Below are 23,462 nucleotides of genomic sequence, written 5' to 3' on the forward strand. Positions count from 1 at the left end.
CTTGTATAAATTATTCTATTCTAAGAATTCAATTTTTCAACAATATTTTCAACAACTTCATCAACACTATCTCTAGAATATTTACTAACCATCAATACATCAATTAAATTTTTAACTCCAATATTAATTTCATATCCAGATAATTGTTCCAAAATATTCGATCTATCTTGAGGTGTCATAAATCCTAATTTTTCCAAAACTTTACTTATTTCTTCAATTGTTTTAACTGGTGGGACTGCAATAACATCATTAAAACTATCTATAAGATTCATATGTTTTAAAACCGAATATTGTGAAGTAGTACCAATAATTAATAATTTTCTACCTTTTGGTGGTTGTTTAGTTAAATAAACCATCAATACTTGTAAAACATCATTTGAAAAACGAGGACCAATAGGATTATAATTTATAATATTTTCAATCTTATCTATAACCAATACATTAAGTGGGGATTTATGAACATCTCTGAAAATATTATCAATTTCTTGGATTTTACGTTGTTCTCCCATACCAACTAAAGTTTCAGCTGATAACATTTTTACAAATGGGAAATCACTATTTAATGCTAATGTAGTAGCTATAGCAGTTTTTCCAACTCCTGGAGGTCCATATAACAACACGCTTCTTAAATTTTCAGTCTCACTTGATTTAACAACATCGATTATAGATTGACCTTTTTCAAAAATATGTCTTATAGTTTGATTAAATTGAATTATTCCATGTTTTGCTTGTCTTGATAAATCTTCTTCATCAGTACCAAAAGCTGGTCTTATATCATTTAAAGCTAATAAAAAATCATTTCTTGTAATTTGCATATTTGCAATAGATTCTGCATCTATTTGTGCTAATGATCCCTTTTTGGTATGACGTGATATAGCATATGATTTTGCTGAATTACATAAACCTTCAATTTCTGCACCTGTAAAATTTTTAGTTAATGAACTTAATTCATCAAAATTAACATCTGAAGTTAATAATTTATTTTCTTTAAGTTTTTTAGTATGAATTAAAAATATATCTTTTCTACCTTTTTCATCAGGTAAAGCAATTTCAATTTGGATTTCAAATCTACCAGGTCTTAATAGTGCAGTATCAATTAAATCTAATCTATTAGTCATACCAATAATTAAAATATTATTTAATTGATCAACACCGTCCATCTTGGATAATAATTGATTAACTACATTATCACCAACCCCAGTACCATCACTTTTTCCCGACCCTCTTTGTTTGAAAACTGAATCTAATTCATCAAATATAATAACATGTAAATCTGAATCCTCACCTTTTAATTTATATTCTGCCTCTGCATCTTTAAATAAATTACGAATATTTTCTTCAGAAGCACCAACATATTTACTCAACATTTCTGGTCCATTAACAATTTTTGGTTCTTTACCATTTAACATCTTGGATAATTTACGAGCAATTAATGTCTTACCCGTGCCTGGCGGTCCATATAATAATAACCCTTTACAATGTTTATAATCTAATAATTCAGCTATATCAGGTGGTAATATTCTTGAATTAAAAGCTCTTCTGAAAATATCTTGAAATTCACTATCCAAACCACCAATTCCTAAATCTTCTAATTTGAAATCTGGATTTATGATTTGTTTCCTTGAACGTGATCTATGCTCTACTGCACCATTACCTCCAAATATTCTTGATTTTAAACTTTTGCTTTTAGAAATTTGAATCTTAGATCCTTCATATGGGTAAAAAACTATATCTGTTGATTTTATGAAAATCCCCTTTGTACTTATATCACTTGAATCTTTGAAACTTGGTAAATTATCTTTTGTATTCACATCAATAACTTGTACTTGTTCAATTTTTATAGAATAATATATCCCATTATAATCCATATAAATAACTTGAGTAGGTTGTAAAATTTGGTTATCATATTTTTGATGGAAAATATTTACTAAATCATCATGATTTAAATTTGCATTATTTGATTTTGCTTTTACAAAATCAATTGATAAATCTATAGCTCCTAAATATTGTTGTTGTTGACCACTTTGGAAAATATCATAGTTTTCAATATGAACTTTTTGATCAAAGGAGTATTTACCCCAAGTTCTTATGTTTCCAGATAATCCAATATAACCAGGTTTAACTCTATCATCTTTTGCAATTGCATAAACAAATACTCCATCTAATATAATTGGTGCTCTATCTGGTATATGTTGAAAATCTCCAGGATTTACTGCAACTCTATTTGATAAAACAACATCGTTACCTGGGGCATTACTTACTAATAAAACTTTTTTAATAGATTCAGTATATTTTGGTGGCGTTTGTGATAAATGAGGTTGTGGTATAGCTATATTATGATTTATTCTTGGTTGTGTTGGTGAAGTTGGATGATTTGATACTTTATGAAATCCAAATTTCTCCATCACAGACTTATATTTTTAATTTAGTATATTATCAAGGAAGTAAAAATGAATTGACTGAAAGATAATTGATATTAAAATAAATGAAATACTAATTATTTGAATATAACTTCGTTTCTAAATCAGTCTTTTTCTAAATACATACGTATTTTCCGTTGATTGTCATTTATGGAAAGACAGAAAATAGAAAATATCGACAAGCAAGGTTTTCGACACTAAATCGTTCTTTGTATTAGATTAGATAAGTAACAGACTCAATTTGAACCACAATTAATTTGTCAAATTATTCATTACAGATCAAGTCGATATATTGATTGAAAAGAAAGACAAACTGCAAGCTCCATTGCAGGCAACTAAATCAATTGGTCATCTACCTGACAAAGACTAAATCTAAAATACTCGAGTAAAAAGTATCAATTTCTTCAAACCAAATTGCAGTTTCAATTAATTCAACCGTAACAACCGATAATCAAAAACCATAAACCTTGCAAAAAAAATGTCATTAAGTAAAGTTCCAAAACAAAAAGGTATCTTACATACTTTTGGTTTTAATTTAACGGCATTTGAATTCACAGATAATCCAGATGAAGTATCAGAAAATATAATAATATTTATTGGAGGATTACAAAATGGTTTATTGAATGTTCCTTATTTACCACAATTAGCCAAGTCAGTTTCAAAAGTCAAAGGTAAAGATAAAGAAAGTTGGAGTTTAATTCAAATACTTTTATCATCAGCATATACTGGATATGGAATAACTAGTCTTTCAAAAGATTCACAATAAATTCAAAAAGCAGTAGAATATTTTAGAGCATCAGAAGGTGGTCAACGTAAAAAAATAATATTAATGGGTCATTCAACTGGGTGTCAAAATTCAATTCATTATTTAACTAAACATTTATTATCGGATAATTCTAAACTCACAGAAAATTCTAACATTGATGGAATTATATTACAAGCATCAGTATCAGATCAAGAAGCAATTTCATCAACTTTAGATCCAACAAAATATGAATCATTAATACAAGAAGTTCAAAATGAATATATAGCAAAGGGTAAATCAAATGATATATTACCTGAAAAATTTAGAAAGACAAATTGGGGAGTACCAATAACTGCATATAGATTCAATTCATTATTTTCTAAAAGAGGAGATGATGATTTTTTTTCATCTTATTTAACTGATGAAGAACTCGGGGAAAGTTTTGGTAAAATTTCTAAACCTTTATTGTTAGTATATTCTGGATCTGATCAATTTGTACCTGCATCAATTGACAAGAAAGAATTAGTTCTGAGGTTTCAGAAAGCTACACCCATTGAGCTTTGGAGTAAGTATAGTAAAATTATTGATGGTGGTAGTCATAACTTAGGCGATGATTCTGAAAATGATCAAGTTATTGATGAGTTGATTAATGCAGTTACGAGCTTTATTGAAAATGGTGTTTAGTACATACCATTATTTTTCCCTATAATAGTGGTTAACATATATCAAAGTGCTATTTATAGATCTAATTACGTAATCGAATTATTTATCTGATCTCTCGTAAATATTATTGCGCTACCAATTAATTGTTTAAAAATACCCCTTTTGTATCAGGAAATTGTTTTAAAAAAACAGAACCAGAAAAAAATAATTAAAAATTAAATTAAGGTTGCAAAATTAAAAAAATAAGAGTTTCGTAAATTTTAAATTTTAGTTTCTATTTTTTTTTTTTGCAGCCGAAAAAAAATAATTTTGAAACACAAAATCAATTTTAATAGTTGAGCAATAAAAGTAATTTCTTGATTAGGTTATGTAATTGAATTTGGATCTAAATACAAAATAACTTACTAGAACTTACCAGGTCTATTTAAACGATATCGTTTTATTTATATTTAAAATAAGACCATCCAAAGCGCATATAACTAATTGAATAAATTATAAACAAAAAATAACTAAAATATATTAATTATATAAAAGTACATTTCCTAAAATGAAAGATAAATATATATATAGACGATATTAAATCATTAATCTGTAATTAATATCAAAAGTAACTTAAAATATATTTGTTGAAGTAAAAGTGGGATATGAAATTTATGAAAAAAAAACTTTATGAAAATTTTATGGAAATTTTGGAAAAATAAAATTGTAGTTAATAATATCAATAAATATAGAATATAAAATATGAATATGATGATGGTATAAATATATTTTTTAATTTTTTTTAATTTTTAATTTTTAATTTTCTTTTTTTTTTAATTTTGTAGCTTTTGTGTTAAACTTTTATGGTTTTAAATATAGTATTACATGTTCATTTTATACTTCTTTTTTTACCAAGTTTGATTATTGAATGAACTGATGGTTGTGTTATTACCAGTTGTTGATGGGTTTAAGATTTGAGTATTTGATGATGATGCTGTAGTTGTAGTAGATGACCAAGATGGATTATGAGAATGATAAACATTTAAACCATTTGAATTTCCATTTGTTTTGTCAATACCTCCTGATCCAACAGTATTACTGTTATAAGTAATTCCATTGATTGGACCACCACCCACGTTATTATTCATCATTTGTTGTTGTGATTGAGGTGGTTGGAATTGATGATAATTGTTATAACCACTTGGTAAATAACCTGGATTTGGAGTAAATGATGGAGTTGAATTAACTGAGCTATTATGTTGCTGTTGTGGTTGAGGTAAGTTTAAAGAAGAAATTGATGAATTACGATTATGAGTTTGTTGTTGCTGTTGTTGTTGATGCTGTGGCTGAGGTGGTTGTGCAGGTTGATGAGCCATTGGGTATAAGTTTGAATAAGATGAATGCAGTTGATGATGATGATGATGATGTTGTTGTTGGAAAAATGGATGATACATTGGATGAGGACCATTGATATAAGGATATAAATTTTGACCAATACCACCAACACTATTACCATTTAAATTTGGAGTTGCTCTATTGCTGTATTCATCATTATTTTGTTGAGCTGGTGATGGAGCAACTGATCCATTTGAATGAATAGATGCAGTTGATGCATTTGGATTCATTATATTACTGACATTATTGACATTATTGACATTGTTTACATTGTTATTAGCATTATAGTTATTACTATTATTGACATTAGCTTGATTATTAGTATTATTTGTAATTGCTAAATCATTAATCTTGTTATTTGATGATGAATTTGAAGTTGATGAAGACAAATTATAAAGATTACTTGGTAATGAATTTGTTCTAATTGTTGAAGTTAAATTATTTTTTATTGGATAATTCAAATTATTGTGGTTCCCATAGTCAACTGAGTTGCCACCATTATGTTGATGGTTATTTGATAATTGATTTAAATAATTAAAAGATTGCAATTGTTGTAATTGAGGTTGATATTGTTGATTTGAATTATGATGTAAATTTTGCTTGTACATCGCACCATCACTTGCTACAAATTCACCGTTTGCATTCATTTGACTACCTCTTTTAAGTAATTTATTTATTGAACCATTAGATGAAGATGAAGATGAGGAAGATGATGTAGCTGATGATGAAACATTTGATCCATTATTATTCAAAATTATATTAATTTTAGATTGAATTCTTTTACCAAATGATGAGATAATTTTACAATTTTGAAACCAATATTTGATAATAACAATTAATAAAACATTTTGATATTGAGTTTGTGGTTGTTGTTGTTGTTCATCATTATTATATTCATTTGGTAAAATCAATGATAATTTAGAAACTTTTGAATAATCAATTTGTGGATTTATTAAAATATCAATCATTGTTTGAATTACATAATTACCATAAGGATCATTAATTAATAAATTTAAATCATCAATTAATATTTGATAAGTTAATTCAAATTTTAAATTTGCAAATTCATAATTTAAAATTTCATTATTATAACAATTTTTTAAAAATTTTTCAACAACATTTGAACTAAATTTTGAATTACATAAATTTTTAATACCATATTTTAAAAAGTTTTTAAAAACTTTATAGTTTATTTCTAAAGAATTTATTGATATAAGATATTGTAATACATAATTACCAAATTGATCATTAATTAATTTTGAAAAATTCTCAAAATTTAATATAGCATTTGAAAATTCAATTAATTGTGATGAAGTTACATGGTTTAAACATTTTTGTAATACACAACATCCATGTTTATGAGTTGCAACAATATATAAATCTTTTATAATAGACTCATAAATAAATTGACAATTTATTGGTTGATATTTATTTAAAATTTTTTGAATAACATGATTACCGTTTAAATCCTTGATTAAGTCAACAATATAAGGTTTTAAACCTTGAATCAATAAACTCAATTGTAAATTGTTGTTTAAGTTATCAATAATTTTTTGTAAAGCTCTTGTACCATGTTGATTTATTGAAATTTTGAATAAATTATCTTTTAAAATTTCTAAAATTAAATTTAAATTTGATTCATTACAATACAGGATCATCTTTTGAATTAAATAATTACCAAATGGATCAATAATCAACTCATACATATAAGGATATATTTCATTAAAAATAATTTCAAAATTATTTAACCTAACTTGATAATTTGAAATTAGTGTTTCATCAATTTTTTTTTGTAAAAATCGACATCCATATTGATCTTTTGATAATTTTAATATTTCCGTTTTTAATTGAATTAATGGTAATTTATTTATCGAAACAAGATATTCTTTATCAATTTTTGTTGGTACTCTAATAATTGGAGTATTTGAAGTTGTAGTTGATGAGTTTAAATTATTATTATTAAAATCACTGTTAGATCCAACAGCACCACTCAAAAAGTTGTTATTATTTGATGATGGTGGAGTTGATGAAGTTGAATTAGTTGAATTAATATCACCAACAAAATTTAACATAGTACCGCTACCAACACTAATAATACCTAAATTTGAGCCATTATTTGATTTTTTTAAAAAATTTTCTTTATTATCATTTGAATAAGTAATAATTGGAGGTGGTTGTTGTTGTATATTATGTTTTGTAGTTCCTCTATTATTATTTGAATCTAATGATAATTTTTGAAATGAAGATATTTGTGAAGAAGGACTAGATGTAGTTGAACTTATTGAATCATTATTTGATGAAGGAGGTATAATCAATGGAGTTGAAATTACTTCATTATTTAAACTCCCACCACCATTACCTCCATTATTAATACCAATTTGATTATCTATATTAAAATTTGGTAAATTTAAATTATTATTTAATTTATTTGAAGAATCCCATAAAATTGATTTTCCATTTAAATTATTTGTATTAAATTTTAAATATGAACCATTTGATGATAAACTACGATTATGAGTATTATTATAAGAAGTATTTGTAGTTGATGATGAAGAATTGGTATTGTTTGATGAAATACTATTAAAAGTTTGAGGAGTATTTGGATGTTGTTGCTGAATTTGAAAATTATTATTTGTATTAATATTATTATTAGTATTAGTATTAGTATTTGATAAATTATTATTTGGTGGAGTTGTAGGTTCAATAATTGAATTCATTGAATTTATAGATAGATTATGATTATGATTATAATGATTTTGTTGATAAGAAGACATTGATAAGATGATAATTGTCTTCTTTATTGAATATTGTTGTATATACTAAATATATATATTAAAAAAGGGAAAGTTTGTAATGGTTGAAATTTTATATTTATTATATATAATATTTAAAATTAATATTAATATAATAATAATAATTTAGTACAAAATTAATCTATCTAATTTTTTTTCTACTGTCTTTTGAAATCATTATTAGGATATATATATAGGAATTAATATATATATTTGAGAAATGTCTTGATTATTCAATAAAATGTTTATATATATAAGAATTTTTAAAAATTATTAACACTTGTATATCACATAAATTAGATAGATCAGTAATTTGTAGATCATTATATTCTATTATATCCAAAAAAGTTAGTTCTTCTTCAATAAATATATTTAGATATTTGAAAAGTATTTGAAAAATTATTTGAACATATTAAAATTTACACCTCTCAAAATTAGGATTCAAAAATATTTAATTAATTAATATTAAAATTGTAAGGAGACAAACTATAAAAAGTATAGTACTAATTGAAAGTCTAGACTATATAAATCTAATAATAATAATAATAATAAATATTAGATTCATACGTTTCCACACTAATTTATCTAATTTCTTAAATAAACACTGGATTAATTGATAAAATTTGTTGTTAATTAATATAGACTAATTAATTTCAAATTTATCTTACATTATTTTTAATAATCTTTATTAAGGTAAAACAATATTATTTGTTTCAAATCCTGTTTTAAATTATGGATAATTATAAATACAATAATTGAAAAAAAAAAAAAGACAAAAAAGAAAAAAGCAAAAATAAAATTATAGCCTTTATTATATACAGTACCATATTAACTATTTTATATGAATGTGAAAATTATATCAAATTACATTGAAAAAGTGTCAGATCAAATATGCCTTAGATTATTATATTTCAATTGTAATACGTTCAATTAAATTACTCTATTTTTGCTATATAATCACTAATATTACAATCAATAGTAGTTTAATAATGTATATACAAGTTATACATGCTAAATAGGTCGATGAGATAGCTGAGTTTATATAGTTCATATGATCAAATCTGTTAATTTCTGTATACGATAAGATTAAGTTAATACAATATTTACAATTGACTACCATTAAATGAATTTAAAAAGTTTAAGTCTATTTATTTTTTATTTTGATCAATATTATTTTTCTTATTTTACTTTTTTTTATTTTAATGTCTGATCTGATTTTGGAAATAAATAAAAGTAAATACAAATTAATTATTCATTTTTAAAAAGTAATTTTTACAAAGAATATTAAGGAAGGTCTGAGGTGATTTATATATAAGTTTATATAATTTTAATTAGACCAATTTAAATGTTTGATTTTATAGCTAATTTAATAATTACATTTGAGCATGAGTTAAAAGGACTTATTAGACTGTTCGTCTTTTTTTTATATCTTTTTTATATTATATTAAAACTGTTTCAATTCTAGTCCTTTCGAGTAACAAATCTATTATGTTGTACTGATTTTGAAAAGTCTAAACTAAGTCTCCGTTAATATCTCATTTTACAACTCTCTCTTTCTCCTAAATTGTTAACGATTAAATGAGAAATTTTTATTTCTTTTTCAATACTCGAATGACTGTGATTTTCAAATTTTGTGATATTTGATCAACGAGTTAAAAAAGTCTAAGAATCAATTTGATTATTAAATATAATAATATATTACGCTCGATCCAGGATGAAACGATTCACGACCATAGAAAAAAAAGGAGAATCATATCTTATTTGGATATAACCCCAACGAAAACATTTTTTATCCGTAAGATATAACCGTTCATAACATTTTTTAAAATATTATACATGACCTGATCATAAAAGGAGTTCTTCTACTCAACTAGTAAATGAATTTGATGCTATGGTTCTACTCAATTAGTAAAATAGATTGTATACTTTTTATTTCTCAGTTTTCTCTCTATCTATTATCAAAATACACATCATTTTACAACTTTTACTCATCGTCAATTATTTGGGTCCTATTTTAATATAACAAAAATAAACTTTTGAGAATTGAACTCTCGAAAATAGAAAATTTTAAGGGACATCTTTATAAATCAGGAAGTTACTATTATGGGAAATACGAGCGGCTCGTCTTTTTTTTACTTTTTTTTCACTTTTTTTTATTTTTAAAATTTTTTTTTTTTTTTTTTTTTNTTTTTTTTTTTAAAATTTTTTTTTTTTTTTTTTTTTCGAAATTAAAATTAAAATTAAAATTTTTAAAACCGACTCAGAAAAATTACGAGCGGAGTTAAAGGTCTTTTTAAGTTTTAATAGATTAATTATGTAAGTAATAGTAAATTCATTTTTGCAGCATTTTTTCAAATAAAGTAGTCACTTTATTTTTGAAGATGCTACTTAATTAGTCAATCAATAATAAATTAACTGCTATGTATTATGATGGAATAGAGCTGCTTTGCGATACAAAGACATTTAAAGTACTAACTCTCGAAAATTCACTAATAAAGAAATGTAATACTAAATAAGTAAACTGTTTTAAACCATAATTTAGTACTTCTTTAACAATAAACTTTGCACTTCTTGTTATTCAACAATGAAGCTGTGACTATAGTATTTGTGGTCGTATAGCCATCAATCAAGTTTTCGACACTTATTCGTATAAATTAATACTTGATTTTGAATTGATCTTGAAACTTCCTTTTAAGCAAACTCATTAATCAATACCCAAATTTTCCCCACAAATTAAATAAAAATTAAGCTTAGAATTTAAGTTTTTTTAAGATTTCTGAGACTTCCTATTTCATGAGTAAATAAAATATTTTCGAGATTAATTTAGCTTCAAATTGAGTATTTGAAACGTTTACAGAGATAAATTAAACTACTTTTTTATCTTTTGCAACCAAAGATTTTTTAAATATAGTTTATGTCAACTCTCAGCCATGTGTTCTCTACTCCATTGTAATATTCAATTTAGATTCATGAAAATGAGCCATGATATATTAGATGATTTATTTCAAGAAATGACAGCGACACTTATCTAAGAGCGATTCTAGTAAATTTGCTTTTGTACTAATTTCAAAGTTGCAAGCAAGTTTCAGGTCTAGAATTACATTTGCAAAGGGATTATCCAAATTGCATTGATCAAGTCAAATTAGCTCTACATTTAATAGTAGACAACGTATGCAAAAATTAAGTAAGTAAATACATCTATCTTAGAACTAAAATGGATAAATAACTATCACCAAAAACCCACTCAATACCCTAACTAATCCTACCTAATATACCAACGACCAGCAATAACATATTTATTTAAAATATCACTACTAAAAATATATTCACCAACTTGTAAATTTTTATCATTTAAAGTAATACAACTTTTAATTCTTCTACTAATTCTTCTTTTTTGTCTTTCATCAATAATTTGTTTCCTTTCTTCTAATTCTTGAGTTGTTGGGAAATCAGATTTCATAAATCCAGGAGGTGATTCAAATTTATCAAATATTTGCAGTAATTTATCTTCTAATTTCCAATTTTCATTCAAATTATAAAATTCTTTATATTGATTAAATTTTTTTGAATCTTTTATTTGATGCTTTTGTAAGAATTGACTAAATTCATTTGGTTTGTAGTTTAGGTTCTTGTTGAAATCTATGAAATCCCATGATATTTGTTTTATTGGATTTGAGTGTAGGTTGATTTTAAAATTTGAATCTTCTGTAAATTTTTTTGTATAATAATCTTGTAAAAATTTCCTACGTAGATTTATTGTTGTAATTGTAGGTGGAATTTCAATTATTGGAGAAGGTGGAAAAGATTTATCAGATAAATAATGAGTCGTAGGAGGTGGTGTTGAATATATGTTCATTTCATACTCATTTTGTGAATCGGCAATTACTTCCTCATCCTCTAACCCTGCTTTTTCCATAATATCGTCAACTTCCTTCTCGATTTGTGCAGATATACTAAGTTCTTGTTGACTCAATTTAATTGGTGATGTTGATTCTGCTAATGGTGGTGACAAATTAATAATAGGATTATTATAAAATGGATTATCTTCTTTAAGTTCAATACTTTTTTGACGTTTGAAGAATTTTGGAGCTCCCATTATTTCTTTCCGATCATTAGCTTTATTTTTGATTGGACTTAATTGACGTTTTGCGGTAGTTGTAGCTGGTTTCATATTCTTTTTAGGACTAATTATTAATTTTCCATCTGACGAATATTTCATTATTGGTTTATTGACGTCAAAACTAATATTTATGGGTGATGAATTTATATTTTCTTGGTTTGTTTCATCTTCAGAATCACTGTATTGAGTTGGTAAGATACGTAAATTTTCAATCATACTTTTAGCTTTTCTTGCTTTTGCTGGCTCTTCGTTGCTGATAGGTGGTTTCGATGTAATGTTTGGTTCATACACTGATTTTGATTTTAGTAAGTTACGTTTTGCTGGTGATGAGGAATTAACATTGCTTTTTTTTAATGATGGTGGTGAAGATTTATTATTGATCTTAGGTAATGATGCAGTTCTTGAAGATAACGAATTTGTATTTACTTTTTTGTCAATACTTTCTTTGTTTATTGACGATTCATCTTCCGTATCACTATATTGAGTAGGTAATAATCGAAGATTTTCAAACATTGATTTAGTTTTTCTTGCTTTTGTAGGATCTTCATTATCAGTACTTGAAACTGTTAATTTCTTTGGTTCATAAACTGATTTCGTTTGTAGTGATATTTTTGTAGGTGATGAAGAAGTAATACTAATGATACTATTATCTCTAGATTTCAAAGTTGGTCTTGAAGCTAATTTATTACTTTCTAATTTTTTTATTTCTTCATCTTTCAATTTTATTTGATCATCTTTCGACTTCAATTGAGACTCCAATAAACTTATTTTAGTAGCTCCAAGATCTAATTTCGACTCCAATACGCGTATATCATCTCTTAATTGACGAATTGTTGATTGATCTTCACTTCGAATATTCTTTAAGTCTTCAATAATTTTATCTTTTTGATTGAATAGTTTGAAAATATCACCAAATGAATTTGACAACTCGGCATTGAGTTGCTCTGGTTTTTTATCATTCATAACCCATTGGTAGTATCTTTTTGATAAGGTTTGTATCGTCAAGGGTTAGTGGTTGTGTTGTAAACTCCAGACACAAATAATAATAAAAATCAAAACATACAAAATAAATATTAGTGATGATTTAAAATATAACAAGATTTTATAGAATTACAAAAGTGCAATTGAATTAATTAAAATAAATGTTTGGACAAACGTCAAATACAACTCCATCATTTGGTGGATTTGGATCTAACAATGCCTCGTCATCTACCGGTGGATTATTTGGTGCCAAACCAGCAACAGCTACAGGTGGATTATTTGGCAACACATCAACATCAACATCACAACCACAACAAAATACTTCTGGTGGATTATTTGGGGGCTCATCTACTGGTACAAATACAGGGGGTGGATTGTTTGGGAGTAATCAATCAAATCAGCAACAACCACAACAACAATCTGGTGGATTGTTTGGTTCAAGTAATACAAACACTGGAGGTGGTTTATTTGGAAGTCTGAATCAACAACAGCAAAATCAACAACCTTCCACCGGAGGCTTATTTGGGGGTCAGCAAAATCAACAACAACAACCAGCAACTGGAGGACTTTTTGGTCAACAAAATCAACAGCAGCAACAACCGTCAACATCTACAACAGGAGGATTATTTGGATCATCATCTAATACATCAGGAGGTCTTTTTGGAAATAAACCAAGTACAACAACAGGAGGAGGATTATTTGGCTCCAGCAACAATACAACTACACAACCAAGTGGTGGCTTATTTGGGTCTAATAATAATACAAATACAGGAGGAGGACTCTTTGGAAATAGTAATACAAATACTCAACAAAGTGGAGGACTTTTTGGAAATACAGGTAGTCAGCAAAGTGGAGGATTATTTGGATCAAAACCAGCAACTACAGGTTTATTTGGTCAACCACAACAACAAAATCAATTTCAACAACAATCACAACAACAACAACAGCAACAACAGCCACAATTGACAGCAATGACAAGAGTAGGTGATTTGCCAGATAACGTGAAAAATGAATTGCAACAACTTGATAGATACATAAATACCCAGCATTTAATTGCAACCACCTTAAATTCAGATATGCAGAAACATAATGATCTTATATATTCAATACCTAAAGATATATTATATTTACAAAATAAATTACTATCAACCAAACAAGCATTAAAATTCGACACTAATCAGCTAGTAGAATTAAAAAAGATGAATAATGAAATAACAGACGATATAAATAATATCATGCAATTAATCATACAATTAAGTACTCCAGGTACAAAATTATCAAGTTCAAATCAATTAAATGAATTTTTCATCAAGAAGATTAAAAAATATTACGAAACTTTAAACATATATGAAGAAACAATAAATGAATTAGAAAATGTGTTAAATGGATTAGAGAAAAATTGTAAAGAAGGGTTTGGAAACTTAGAAAATATTGTTCAAGTTATAAAATCTCAATATGCTTTATTTATGGACCTTTGTGAAACAATGGCTCAATTAAATAATGAAATAAATAGACTAATTAAATAGATCACTAATATTAAAAAATGTACTATAACTTTATATTCATTAATCGTAAACTATTTCATAATCTTCATTAACTTTAGAACTAACTTTATCGTAGTTTTGTTCATTGATTTTTCTCATCATTAATTCTTCAAATCCATTTGATCGATCTATACCATCCCAAAAATATCCAGCTGGTATATCAAATCTATTAGGTAAATTCACACCTTTGTTGTATACATATTTTGATTTTGATTCATCTTCTACTTCTTTCTTTTCGTCCATGAATGCATATATTGGATCTTCAAAATTTGAATCTAGTTTTGACTTAAACTTTATCGATTCTTGCATCAATTGATCAGATTTTGACGTCTTGACTTCAGTTTTTAGTCTGGAGTCTTGTTGTTCTTGTTTTCTTTTATTAAATTCTTCCTCAGCTTCTTTGATATCTATTATTCTACCTGATGAGTCACGATATACTGTTTCTTGAGGTTTTTTTACTACAACTTGTTCCTTTACTTTTGATGACGATGATGATGATGATTTTGGTTTGGTAATTGTACCATTATCTATTCTTTTAAACCCTTTGTTCTCTTGTATATTCAGTACAGTTATTGGTTTGGACTCTTCGTCTAATTCTTCTTGAGGTAGTAGATCAACCGGGTCTTCTGATTGTTGTGATAGTATCGGTTCAATTGTCTCTGCTTTATTTATGATTATATTTGATGTTATTTGAGGAATTTTTTTCTTCTTTTTCTTAACTTTTTCAGGTTTTAATGAATTGCTACTCATATACTTTGATAAATAGTCCGCTCGTGACATTCTTTTTGGTGTGTGATTTCAGTTATTTATGGTATAAATTGCAAATTATATTTGATACCTAATATGATAAATTTATTTTAAAAAGAACACAAAAATATATTAGTTGAAACAGGTTAAATATATTTACTATTCTTATTTATAATACTAGTGTACTATTCCTTTAAAACCACAACTATTCATTATACCACTTCTCATTCTCCATTTAAATTATATATCCATTAAACTATCATATGACTGATGCCTCCAACTCCAGCTGAAATACCTGGTTATTATTTTGATACCACTAGAGGAAGATATTTTAAAGTAACGAATGGGGCAATACCGACAACTAATTCAACAACACCAACAGAAACAACAAATTTAACAAAGTATCATAACAACTCAATACAAGCTGAAAAAAGAAATCAAGATTTTGAGCAAGAAGAATTAGAAGAATTAAGGCTAGAGAATAAAGTGAAGAACAAAAATAAAAAACAACATTCTCAAGATATATACAAGAATCCAAAAGTACCCAAGCCTAATAAGAAGAAATTTGATTTCAATGACAGAAATCAGAAATTTACATTTGATAATCTAAGTTTACTAAATTTAAAAACTGGACAAATAAATTCTATTGGTTCATATTTAAATGATAATGTTATGAATAGAGCTAAATTTATTAGTCCTAAAAGATGTGTAGATGAAAATAAAATTATACTACCACAATGTCATATTTATGGTTATGAAGACTCAGAGTTTGTAATACTTCGATTAGGACCACTTGCTTACGATTTTGATGAACTCGAATCATTTAATGTTATAAATGGAAATATAGGTGCAGAAGTCTTTGACACCAAGAGAGAAAGAATTTATACTCAAAAACAACATTGGTATTGCAAAACTGTTACTGGTATAAACGAAATGACAACCAGAGCAGATTTTTATCCAATATTTGGATCTGGTATAAGTAACAATGACTCCGATTTTAGAATTATTTGTAGTTTTAATCCTCAGGTTCTCCAATTATTATCAGTTTTAAGGACTTCAAATTTTGATTCAGTATCTATTATAAGGTTCAACGTTTTTAATAGACATACCAATGATTTTACTGACTTAACATTTCCATTAATTAAGTTTTTAAAATTCAACTTTAAGAAATTGCACAAACGAGGTAAATCTTTAGAACATGCATTAGGTCTACATTATGTTGAATTTACAAATTACCAAAAAAAAAGTATTGATGAAATTAATAAATTGTTAACTTCCAAAAATGTCAATCACAGAAAGAGGACTAATGAGTTAAATGACTTTTTATCATACCATGATGGTATAAGACCTGAATTTATATATTCTAAACCTAAAGGTAAAAAGGTTGATATTGAAAACTCACTAGAAATTGGTAAAATATTTGACAATAAATTTTTCTTGGTGTTCAGCGCTGGAGAAATCATAAGTTGGGATTTTGACTACAAAACTAAAAAATTCACAAATTTTAGATTATATACAACATCATTGAAAATACCAGTTGGATCATCAATTGAAGTTTTAGGATCAACTTTATATATCAACACTAATTCTCAAGTTATTACGTTAGATTACGAAAATTCCAAAATTCAAACTTACAAATTTGGATTTATTAGAAAGATGTTTATTTTGAACTCTAAGAAATGGATAATTGTGGATAAAAAATCTATACAAATATTTTACCCAGCTACTAAAAAATCAATTAAAATTTTAAGTTATAATAATGGCAATGATGTAAATCAACAATTTGAAATTATAAATGATAAGAAAAGGGATAAGATATATCTAATTTTTAATGTTGCAGGTAAAACAACCGATGAAAATGGTAAAAATTACAAATTTTTAGATTTAAACTCATTTGATGATGCTGGTAATTATAATGGACATAATAAATCAGAAATTATTGATTTAAAAATTGATTTTCAATTCTTAAAATATGGATATTTTAAAGATTTTATTTTAAGTAAGATTATTGATTTGGGTGAAAAAGATGGTAGATTACATATTGGATTTCATCATGAAGATAAGAAAGCTAAAAACACAATATTTGAATCATTTTTAATATAAATCGAGAGGAGGGTTAATGTTCATTTAGATATAATGGTTCGTTTCAAGTCAGAATTATACCTGCATATAGCATTAATATAAATTTAATTTGCAACCAAAATTTCAATCACTACTCTAGATTTGAACAATCAATCACAGATCCCATAAATTTTTTGATATGATTCTTTGTTCATATAATATATTATGCATAACAAGTCAATAAAAAATTGATTCCATTAAAGTATCTTTATTCATTATCCAATGACAACAATAGCACCCAAAAACATTACATCTCGCAAACGATGATTATCGATACTCATCAAAAACATTACCATCCAAGTTAGTTCCTAAAGGTTCAGCTTCAAATAAATCTTTAATTGAATCAAATTTCCATACAATCAATCAACTACAACAAAAGAGATTTTATTCAACTAATCATAATTCCAAAAATGAATTAGATCAATTTATTTCCAAAAAAACAAATGATAACGGAACAATTGGTTCTAATGGTAAATTTCATGATTATGCTACTGTTATTTTAGATATTATTAATTTTTATTTCTTACCTGATTCACCACATTTGGATGAAAGATTAAATGAATTAGAAAGATTATGTAAAGATGAAATTTTTTCAACTGATGAAGATGAAAATGAAAATGGTAAAGAACTAGCTATGGTTAAAGTTAGAAAAAATAAATCAATTGCTAAAAGAGAAACAGGTAAAGAAGAATTATACTCAATTGAAGACAATGAAGATGATAAAAAATTAAATAGTAGAAAAAGTTCAAGAGCTAACTCATTCATCAACGGATTAAATAAAAAATATAATTCAATGTTCAATATGAATTCAAATTTAAACTCAAAATTAGATTTAAGTTTAAAAGAACAACAAGATCCTCAAGATGAACCAACTTATCATTTTGGAGATGATGATCAAGAAGATGCCAAAATTTTAGAAAATTATAAAATAGATGAAGAATTTGAAAATCAATTTCTTTTACCAAAATCTAAAAAATTAAATCCAAAAAGAAGACCAAAATTTTCAACAATGAGATCATTTACTCAAAAAATTAAAAATGAAGATGTTGGTTATAAATTAACTTCAATTTTTAGAGTTTCTTCAAATGATGATGAAGAACAAGAAATTCGTACTGGTTCAAGTATTAAAAGTGATTCTGAATTGATGCCTGGTGGTAGAAAAAGAAAAGTTAAAATTCAAGAACAAAAAAATCAATATATTTTACCAACTCCTACTTTAATTAGTATGAAAAGAAGTATTTCAAGAAAATTTCATCTTTTCAGACATTCTTGATTGTTCATAACTATATAGTCCTGATAAAAAATACCTCTTAAAATTTTGAAATAGTTGCAATTGTACTCTAGTTTATGCTACCAAAATTCTGACAATCTTCTCGCGATAGTTAAAACCAAAAATCAAATATACAATCGATTTAGTTATCTAATCAGACCATACAATTTCCCACTAACACAACCAACAATGAAGTCAACATATGTGAATAGACTTATACACAGCGTAACGCGTACCCAACTAGAAACAGCAAAAGTAAGTACTAAACCATTAATTTAATAATCATCAAAAACTATTTACTAACATTTTATCAAGTTTGGTTTTTATTTATTAACACCAATTTTAATAATGTATTATGTAGGTTTAGATACAGATAAAAAATTTAATTTACCTGGGTTTTGGCCAGATCCAAAAACATTAAATCAAATTCCTAAAGAACCTCATGAAATTCAAGCTGAAGTTGCTCGTATTAGGAAAGTACGTGCAGAAAAAAGACAAAAATTGGAAGCTAAAGCTAGAGAATTGGGGATAATTGAAGATGATGATGAAGAAACAAGTAAATAGTTGAGGCTGTTATTTGAGAGGAATGGGAGAGTTGTTAAATGTTGGAGAGTTTTGAAGATTTTTACGAATTTTGTAAATAGTTAATTTAATGAACAAGAATGTATTTAATGATGAATTTAAATACTTTATAATTTTACTTATTTATTTACTTCATTTGACCTTACTCCACTATTTATTTAATTTTGATTCAATATTTCTTAAATTATAATTTAAATCATCAATAGTAGCTTGAGACAAATTAATTTGATTGTTGTTTGAATAATTCAATAATTTTACAAGTGATGATTTAATATCAAATTGATAATTCTGAGGTTGTTGGAATGATTGGGATTGTTGGGAAATTGGGAAATTTTGATATTGTGGTAATTGAATATCTATTAATTGTCTTTTAATTTTCCAATTTTCTAGATTATTTAATTTATGTTTTTGACTGGTGGTTGTAGTTGTCTCAAATGGGAAACTGTTTATTATTTTGTTTTCTAAATCATTATCTACTTCCATTTGATCTCCATTATCTGAATTTGTAACAGGACTATCAAATAATGAAATATTATTCGCAGTATTAGAATCGGATCCAATTAATGACCAATTACCATTTTCATTATGTTTAAAATCATTTGTAATTAATTCAACAAATTCTTCATCTTTTTGTTCTTGTTCTTGTTCAAAATCTATTTCATCTATTTCGAAATCACTATGACTTTCATCATCTACTAATTCTGATAAACAACTATCTATTATTTCTTCAATTGACGCATAACTTAATGTGATTTTACCTCTTTCATTTACTAAACCTATTAGTTCATCTATTTCCCATGGTATAACTACATTTAAATAACTCATTAATGATTCTAGTTGTTTGAAATTTTTTTCACTATCATATCTTGTTAATTGATCATTTAAAGTGAAGATTATTTCATTTGATTTTAATTTATTGACTTCACTTGGCCATTGATTTCCTTTTAATTTTAGTAAGTGGGTCTTTTTCCAAGACTGATATATACATTCTTTTGAAACCATTGACCAAGCATTTTTAATCCATTCTATAACTTTGATCAATGGTATGTGATAATTTTGTTCAGATAAAACTTCTAATGGAATTGAATTTGAATTAAATTCATATTGTTGGTTGTTGTTGTTGTTGTTGTTGTTTTTATTACTTTGTCGTGATATATTTCTTTGTAAATTTATCATTTCCTCATATTGTTGTTTTCTATATAATATTTTAAATTCTTCAAGTATACCAAAATTTATTGGTAAATAATCAAATTTTATACCACTAAAATTTGTATTATATGGGTTTTTATGACATGTTTCATTTTTCAAATAAACTAGTTTTAGGTGTTGGAACTTTAAATTTATAATTCTGTGACTCGAACAATCATCTAAAATTATAAGAATTTTCCTGTTGGGGTTTAAATTATGTAGTTTATGATCTAATGTTAAAAGATAATTTTGAAACATTTGTGAAGTAATCCATTTATTTTTATTTGATTTGTAAAAAATATTGTAGTATTCAGTTAATTTATTCATTAAATTATTATATGATATATTTTCAATTGATAATGATTTTAATTGTATTATTGAAGATTTTGAAACATCAAACTTATCATATTTCCCTACAATCATTGGAGATAATTTTTCTGATCCATCTATATTACAACCTAATAAAATAGTTAAAGAAATTTGATTTGATGAATGAGATTGTGGTAATCCTTTATCTAAAGAATTTACATTAAATATTTGATCTAATGGTAATTCATAAAATAATTGAAATTCATCTAATACAAATATATCTTGTGGTGTATAATTATTTTCAACAATTAAATCATTTAAATATTGTTTTAATTCAATTTTTTCATCCAATCTCCAAACTTTATTTAATTTATAATTCATATTATTTAGTATCTCTTTTTCATCTCCTGTTATATTTATATTTAATTTTTTCATAAAATGTGTACACCATTTAGCATTAAAAACTCCATTACCCAGTTTTTCCAGTTGTGGTAATCTTGTCCATATAGCATGAGCTGTCAGTTGTATTATAGGAGTTGTTATAGGTATATTTTCCCATATTGCTTGAGTAACCCATTCAGTTAAAATTTTTCTTAATAATGGATTTGTTTGTTTTCTTCTACGAACTAATTTAAAATCTCCCTCCTTTGATGCAATTAAATCATTTTTAGAACTTAAAATCCTTGATATAGTAGTTTGTGATGGTGGTTTTGTTGATCCATATTCTTTCATTGCCCATATTGCTAAATCAGATTGAGTCATTTGTGGATTTGATTCTGCTTTTAAACAGATATCAATTTTTTGTTTAATTGTGTAACCCATATTTGACTTGTACTATATAAATGACATTTGTTTAGTTAATTGTAAAAGCAAAAGGTGTTTAATTCAATGATAAATGGTTGATTCAAATTTTTTAAACCTGTTTGAAAATTTGGTTGTAACGATGATAATTTTGATAGTAAATTTTAATAGATCTTAATTATTTATGATTGATAAAAACTTAAATTTATTTTCTAATTTTGTGTAATATTCTATTTGAATTTTATGCGTTTAAAAGGAATTGCTAATTAATTTATTAATTTAATTGGGGATTTATTTAAGGATTGTGAAAACATCAATAGGTATAGATAGTGGTTTTAACGTAAGTTTTATCAAATTATAAAAGGACAAAGTTACGATCAACTTCAATAGAGAAAAGTGAAATAATTACAAAATATACATTTTAGTTATTATTATATTTTGTTTTATTAAAGAATTGGACCACATCAAGAAATAAAACAAATTTGATATATTTAATGTTGAATTCACTTTAATTTGGAATTTGTGAAAATTTCAGAGACTACTTGATCAGCAAAAAACAATTGAAAATTGAAAAAGTCTCAGGTTAGCTTAGTAACCATATTTGAGCAGTATAATCAAGTAGAGTCTGACACAAGAATGAATGAGGTTGTTAGTAACAAAATTACTCATGATTTATAGTCTATATTGGGCTTGTTAAAGATACTGAATTAATAACTCTTATAATTTGATGTTGCTCTAATTTTGTTGAATGATCCACTTGACAAGTCTGTAAGTCAGTTTCATGGTTGGACATGAAATATTCAAAATATGCCTATTATTAAACATTCATCATCATATGTCAGTATATTCAGTTCGTAGAAGTACTTAAAAGTAAAAAGAAACTGTTTCTATCAATCGAGGAAGCAATGGGGTCAAAATGAACTCCCTTGTTTTTACACATTTATTTGAATTTTGATTTTGGTTGTAAAAAGATTTAAAAAAATTATTTGATTATTAACGCAAAAACATTTAAAAATATGAGTTTTGCAAACTATGAATAACTCAAACTTTATTACAATTGACTCATGTCGACTTGTTTATTGTTATTTTTATATAAATAACTCAAGTCAAGAAATTTAGTATCATTTCACAATCAATAACTTTATAAAATTATATTTTCTCAGTTGTTATATAGATAATAATTCATTAGTATTGCAATAGAAAGGCACATATATTAATTAAGATTAATAAATTAATTAGTGTACCTTAAATTTTCAACGGAACCAACTGTTTACGATAAAATAGTAGTGTAAATTAGACTAATTACTTACATAGATTAAATTTTCAATTAAATTATTAACACAGATTTGAATAATTTATTTTATAATCAAAATAATAAATTTATTAAATCATACCATTCTAAAATAATTGTTAATAAATGTAATCAAATGTTCATTACTTTTTTAACTCATGATATTTTGTTTTTTTTTCAACGATGTATTAAAGTTGTTTGATCTTATGGAAATCATATAAGCTTTTTTCAAACCTTTCCTGAAATATTTGAAAAATGTAAACATGTTATTTGAATAATTTTTTCAAATTACGATATTTTCAAAATCTCAATTATTGTTGTTTTGTTGTTTGTCTGTTTTGATTTTTTTTTTCGTCTCTACTCCACGTTGCAATTAATATCAATTTTTTTTTTTTTTCTTTTCTGTACTACTTAATTAAATTAATGACCCTCATTTTATAATACAGTATATAATTTGTACTACCCACAATTCATTGACTAAAATAGAAGAGCTTTATGAAACAATTTTACAATA

At 25.5% G+C, this 23,462-nt stretch overlaps 10 protein-coding genes across 10 annotated transcripts; 5 read left to right on the plus strand and 5 right to left on the minus strand. All coding sequences in view use genetic code 12, as the record gives it.

Moving 5' to 3' along the window:
* Positions 1-20: 20 nt before the first annotated feature.
* On the minus strand, positions 21-2,568 carry SEC18 (AAA family ATPase; the record flags this gene model as incomplete). The annotated part of the gene is made up of 2 exons (XM_051762558.1): positions 21-2,411; positions 2,548-2,568. The coding sequence occupies 2 exons, from the start codon at positions 2,566-2,568 to the stop codon at positions 21-23; spliced, it is 2,412 nt and encodes an 803-aa protein (XP_051620625.1).
* A 330-nt stretch (positions 2,569-2,898) lies between these two features.
* On the plus strand, positions 2,899-3,186 carry KGF54_002114 (uncharacterized protein; the record flags this gene model as incomplete). The annotated part of the gene is made up of 1 exon (XM_051762559.1): positions 2,899-3,186. The coding sequence occupies one exon, from the start codon at positions 2,899-2,901 to the stop codon at positions 3,184-3,186; it is 288 nt and encodes a 95-aa protein (XP_051620626.1).
* Positions 3,187-3,249: 63 nt separating this feature from the next.
* Positions 3,250-3,849, plus strand: KGF54_002115 (uncharacterized protein; the record flags this gene model as incomplete). The annotated part of the gene is made up of 1 exon (XM_051762560.1): positions 3,250-3,849. One exon carries the CDS (start codon positions 3,250-3,252, stop codon positions 3,847-3,849), a length of 600 nt encoding a protein of 199 aa, XP_051620627.1.
* Positions 3,850-4,715: 866 nt separating this feature from the next.
* Positions 4,716-7,976, minus strand: MPT5 (Mpt5p; the record flags this gene model as incomplete). Its single annotated transcript, XM_051762561.1, has 1 exon — positions 4,716-7,976. One exon carries the CDS (start codon positions 7,974-7,976, stop codon positions 4,716-4,718), a length of 3,261 nt encoding a protein of 1,086 aa, XP_051620628.1.
* Positions 7,977-11,256: 3,280 nt separating this feature from the next.
* KGF54_002117 (ssDNA endodeoxyribonuclease) lies at positions 11,257-13,077 on the minus strand (the record flags this gene model as incomplete). Its single annotated transcript, XM_051762562.1, has 1 exon — positions 11,257-13,077. One exon carries the CDS (start codon positions 13,075-13,077, stop codon positions 11,257-11,259), a length of 1,821 nt encoding a protein of 606 aa, XP_051620629.1.
* A 179-nt stretch (positions 13,078-13,256) lies between these two features.
* Positions 13,257-14,621, plus strand: NUP49 (FG-nucleoporin; the record flags this gene model as incomplete). The annotated part of the gene is made up of 1 exon (XM_051762563.1): positions 13,257-14,621. One exon carries the CDS (start codon positions 13,257-13,259, stop codon positions 14,619-14,621), a length of 1,365 nt encoding a protein of 454 aa, XP_051620630.1.
* Positions 14,622-14,660: 39 nt separating this feature from the next.
* KGF54_002119 (uncharacterized protein) lies at positions 14,661-15,419 on the minus strand (the record flags this gene model as incomplete). The annotated part of the gene is made up of 1 exon (XM_051762564.1): positions 14,661-15,419. One exon carries the CDS (start codon positions 15,417-15,419, stop codon positions 14,661-14,663), a length of 759 nt encoding a protein of 252 aa, XP_051620631.1.
* A 237-nt stretch (positions 15,420-15,656) lies between these two features.
* Positions 15,657-17,489, plus strand: KGF54_002120 (uncharacterized protein; the record flags this gene model as incomplete). Its single annotated transcript, XM_051762566.1, has 1 exon — positions 15,657-17,489. The coding sequence occupies one exon, from the start codon at positions 15,657-15,659 to the stop codon at positions 17,487-17,489; it is 1,833 nt and encodes a 610-aa protein (XP_051620632.1).
* A 157-nt stretch (positions 17,490-17,646) lies between these two features.
* On the plus strand, positions 17,647-19,341 carry PET100 (Pet100p; the record flags this gene model as incomplete). The annotated part of the gene is made up of 4 exons (XM_051762567.1): positions 17,647-17,656; positions 17,813-18,730; positions 19,022-19,032; positions 19,093-19,341. The coding sequence occupies 4 exons, from the start codon at positions 17,647-17,649 to the stop codon at positions 19,339-19,341; spliced, it is 1,188 nt and encodes a 395-aa protein (XP_051620633.1).
* A 168-nt stretch (positions 19,342-19,509) lies between these two features.
* Positions 19,510-21,618, minus strand: PDC2 (Pdc2p; the record flags this gene model as incomplete). The annotated part of the gene is made up of 1 exon (XM_051762568.1): positions 19,510-21,618. The coding sequence occupies one exon, from the start codon at positions 21,616-21,618 to the stop codon at positions 19,510-19,512; it is 2,109 nt and encodes a 702-aa protein (XP_051620634.1).
* Between the last annotated feature and the right edge of the window lie 1,844 nt (positions 21,619-23,462).

The sequence above is a fragment of the Candida jiufengensis genome (assembly GCF_024610255.1).
Source record: "Candida jiufengensis strain CBS 10846 chromosome Unknown scaffold4, whole genome shotgun sequence".
Lineage (NCBI taxonomy): Eukaryota > Fungi > Ascomycota > Pichiomycetes > Serinales > Debaryomycetaceae > Lodderomyces > Lodderomyces jiufengensis.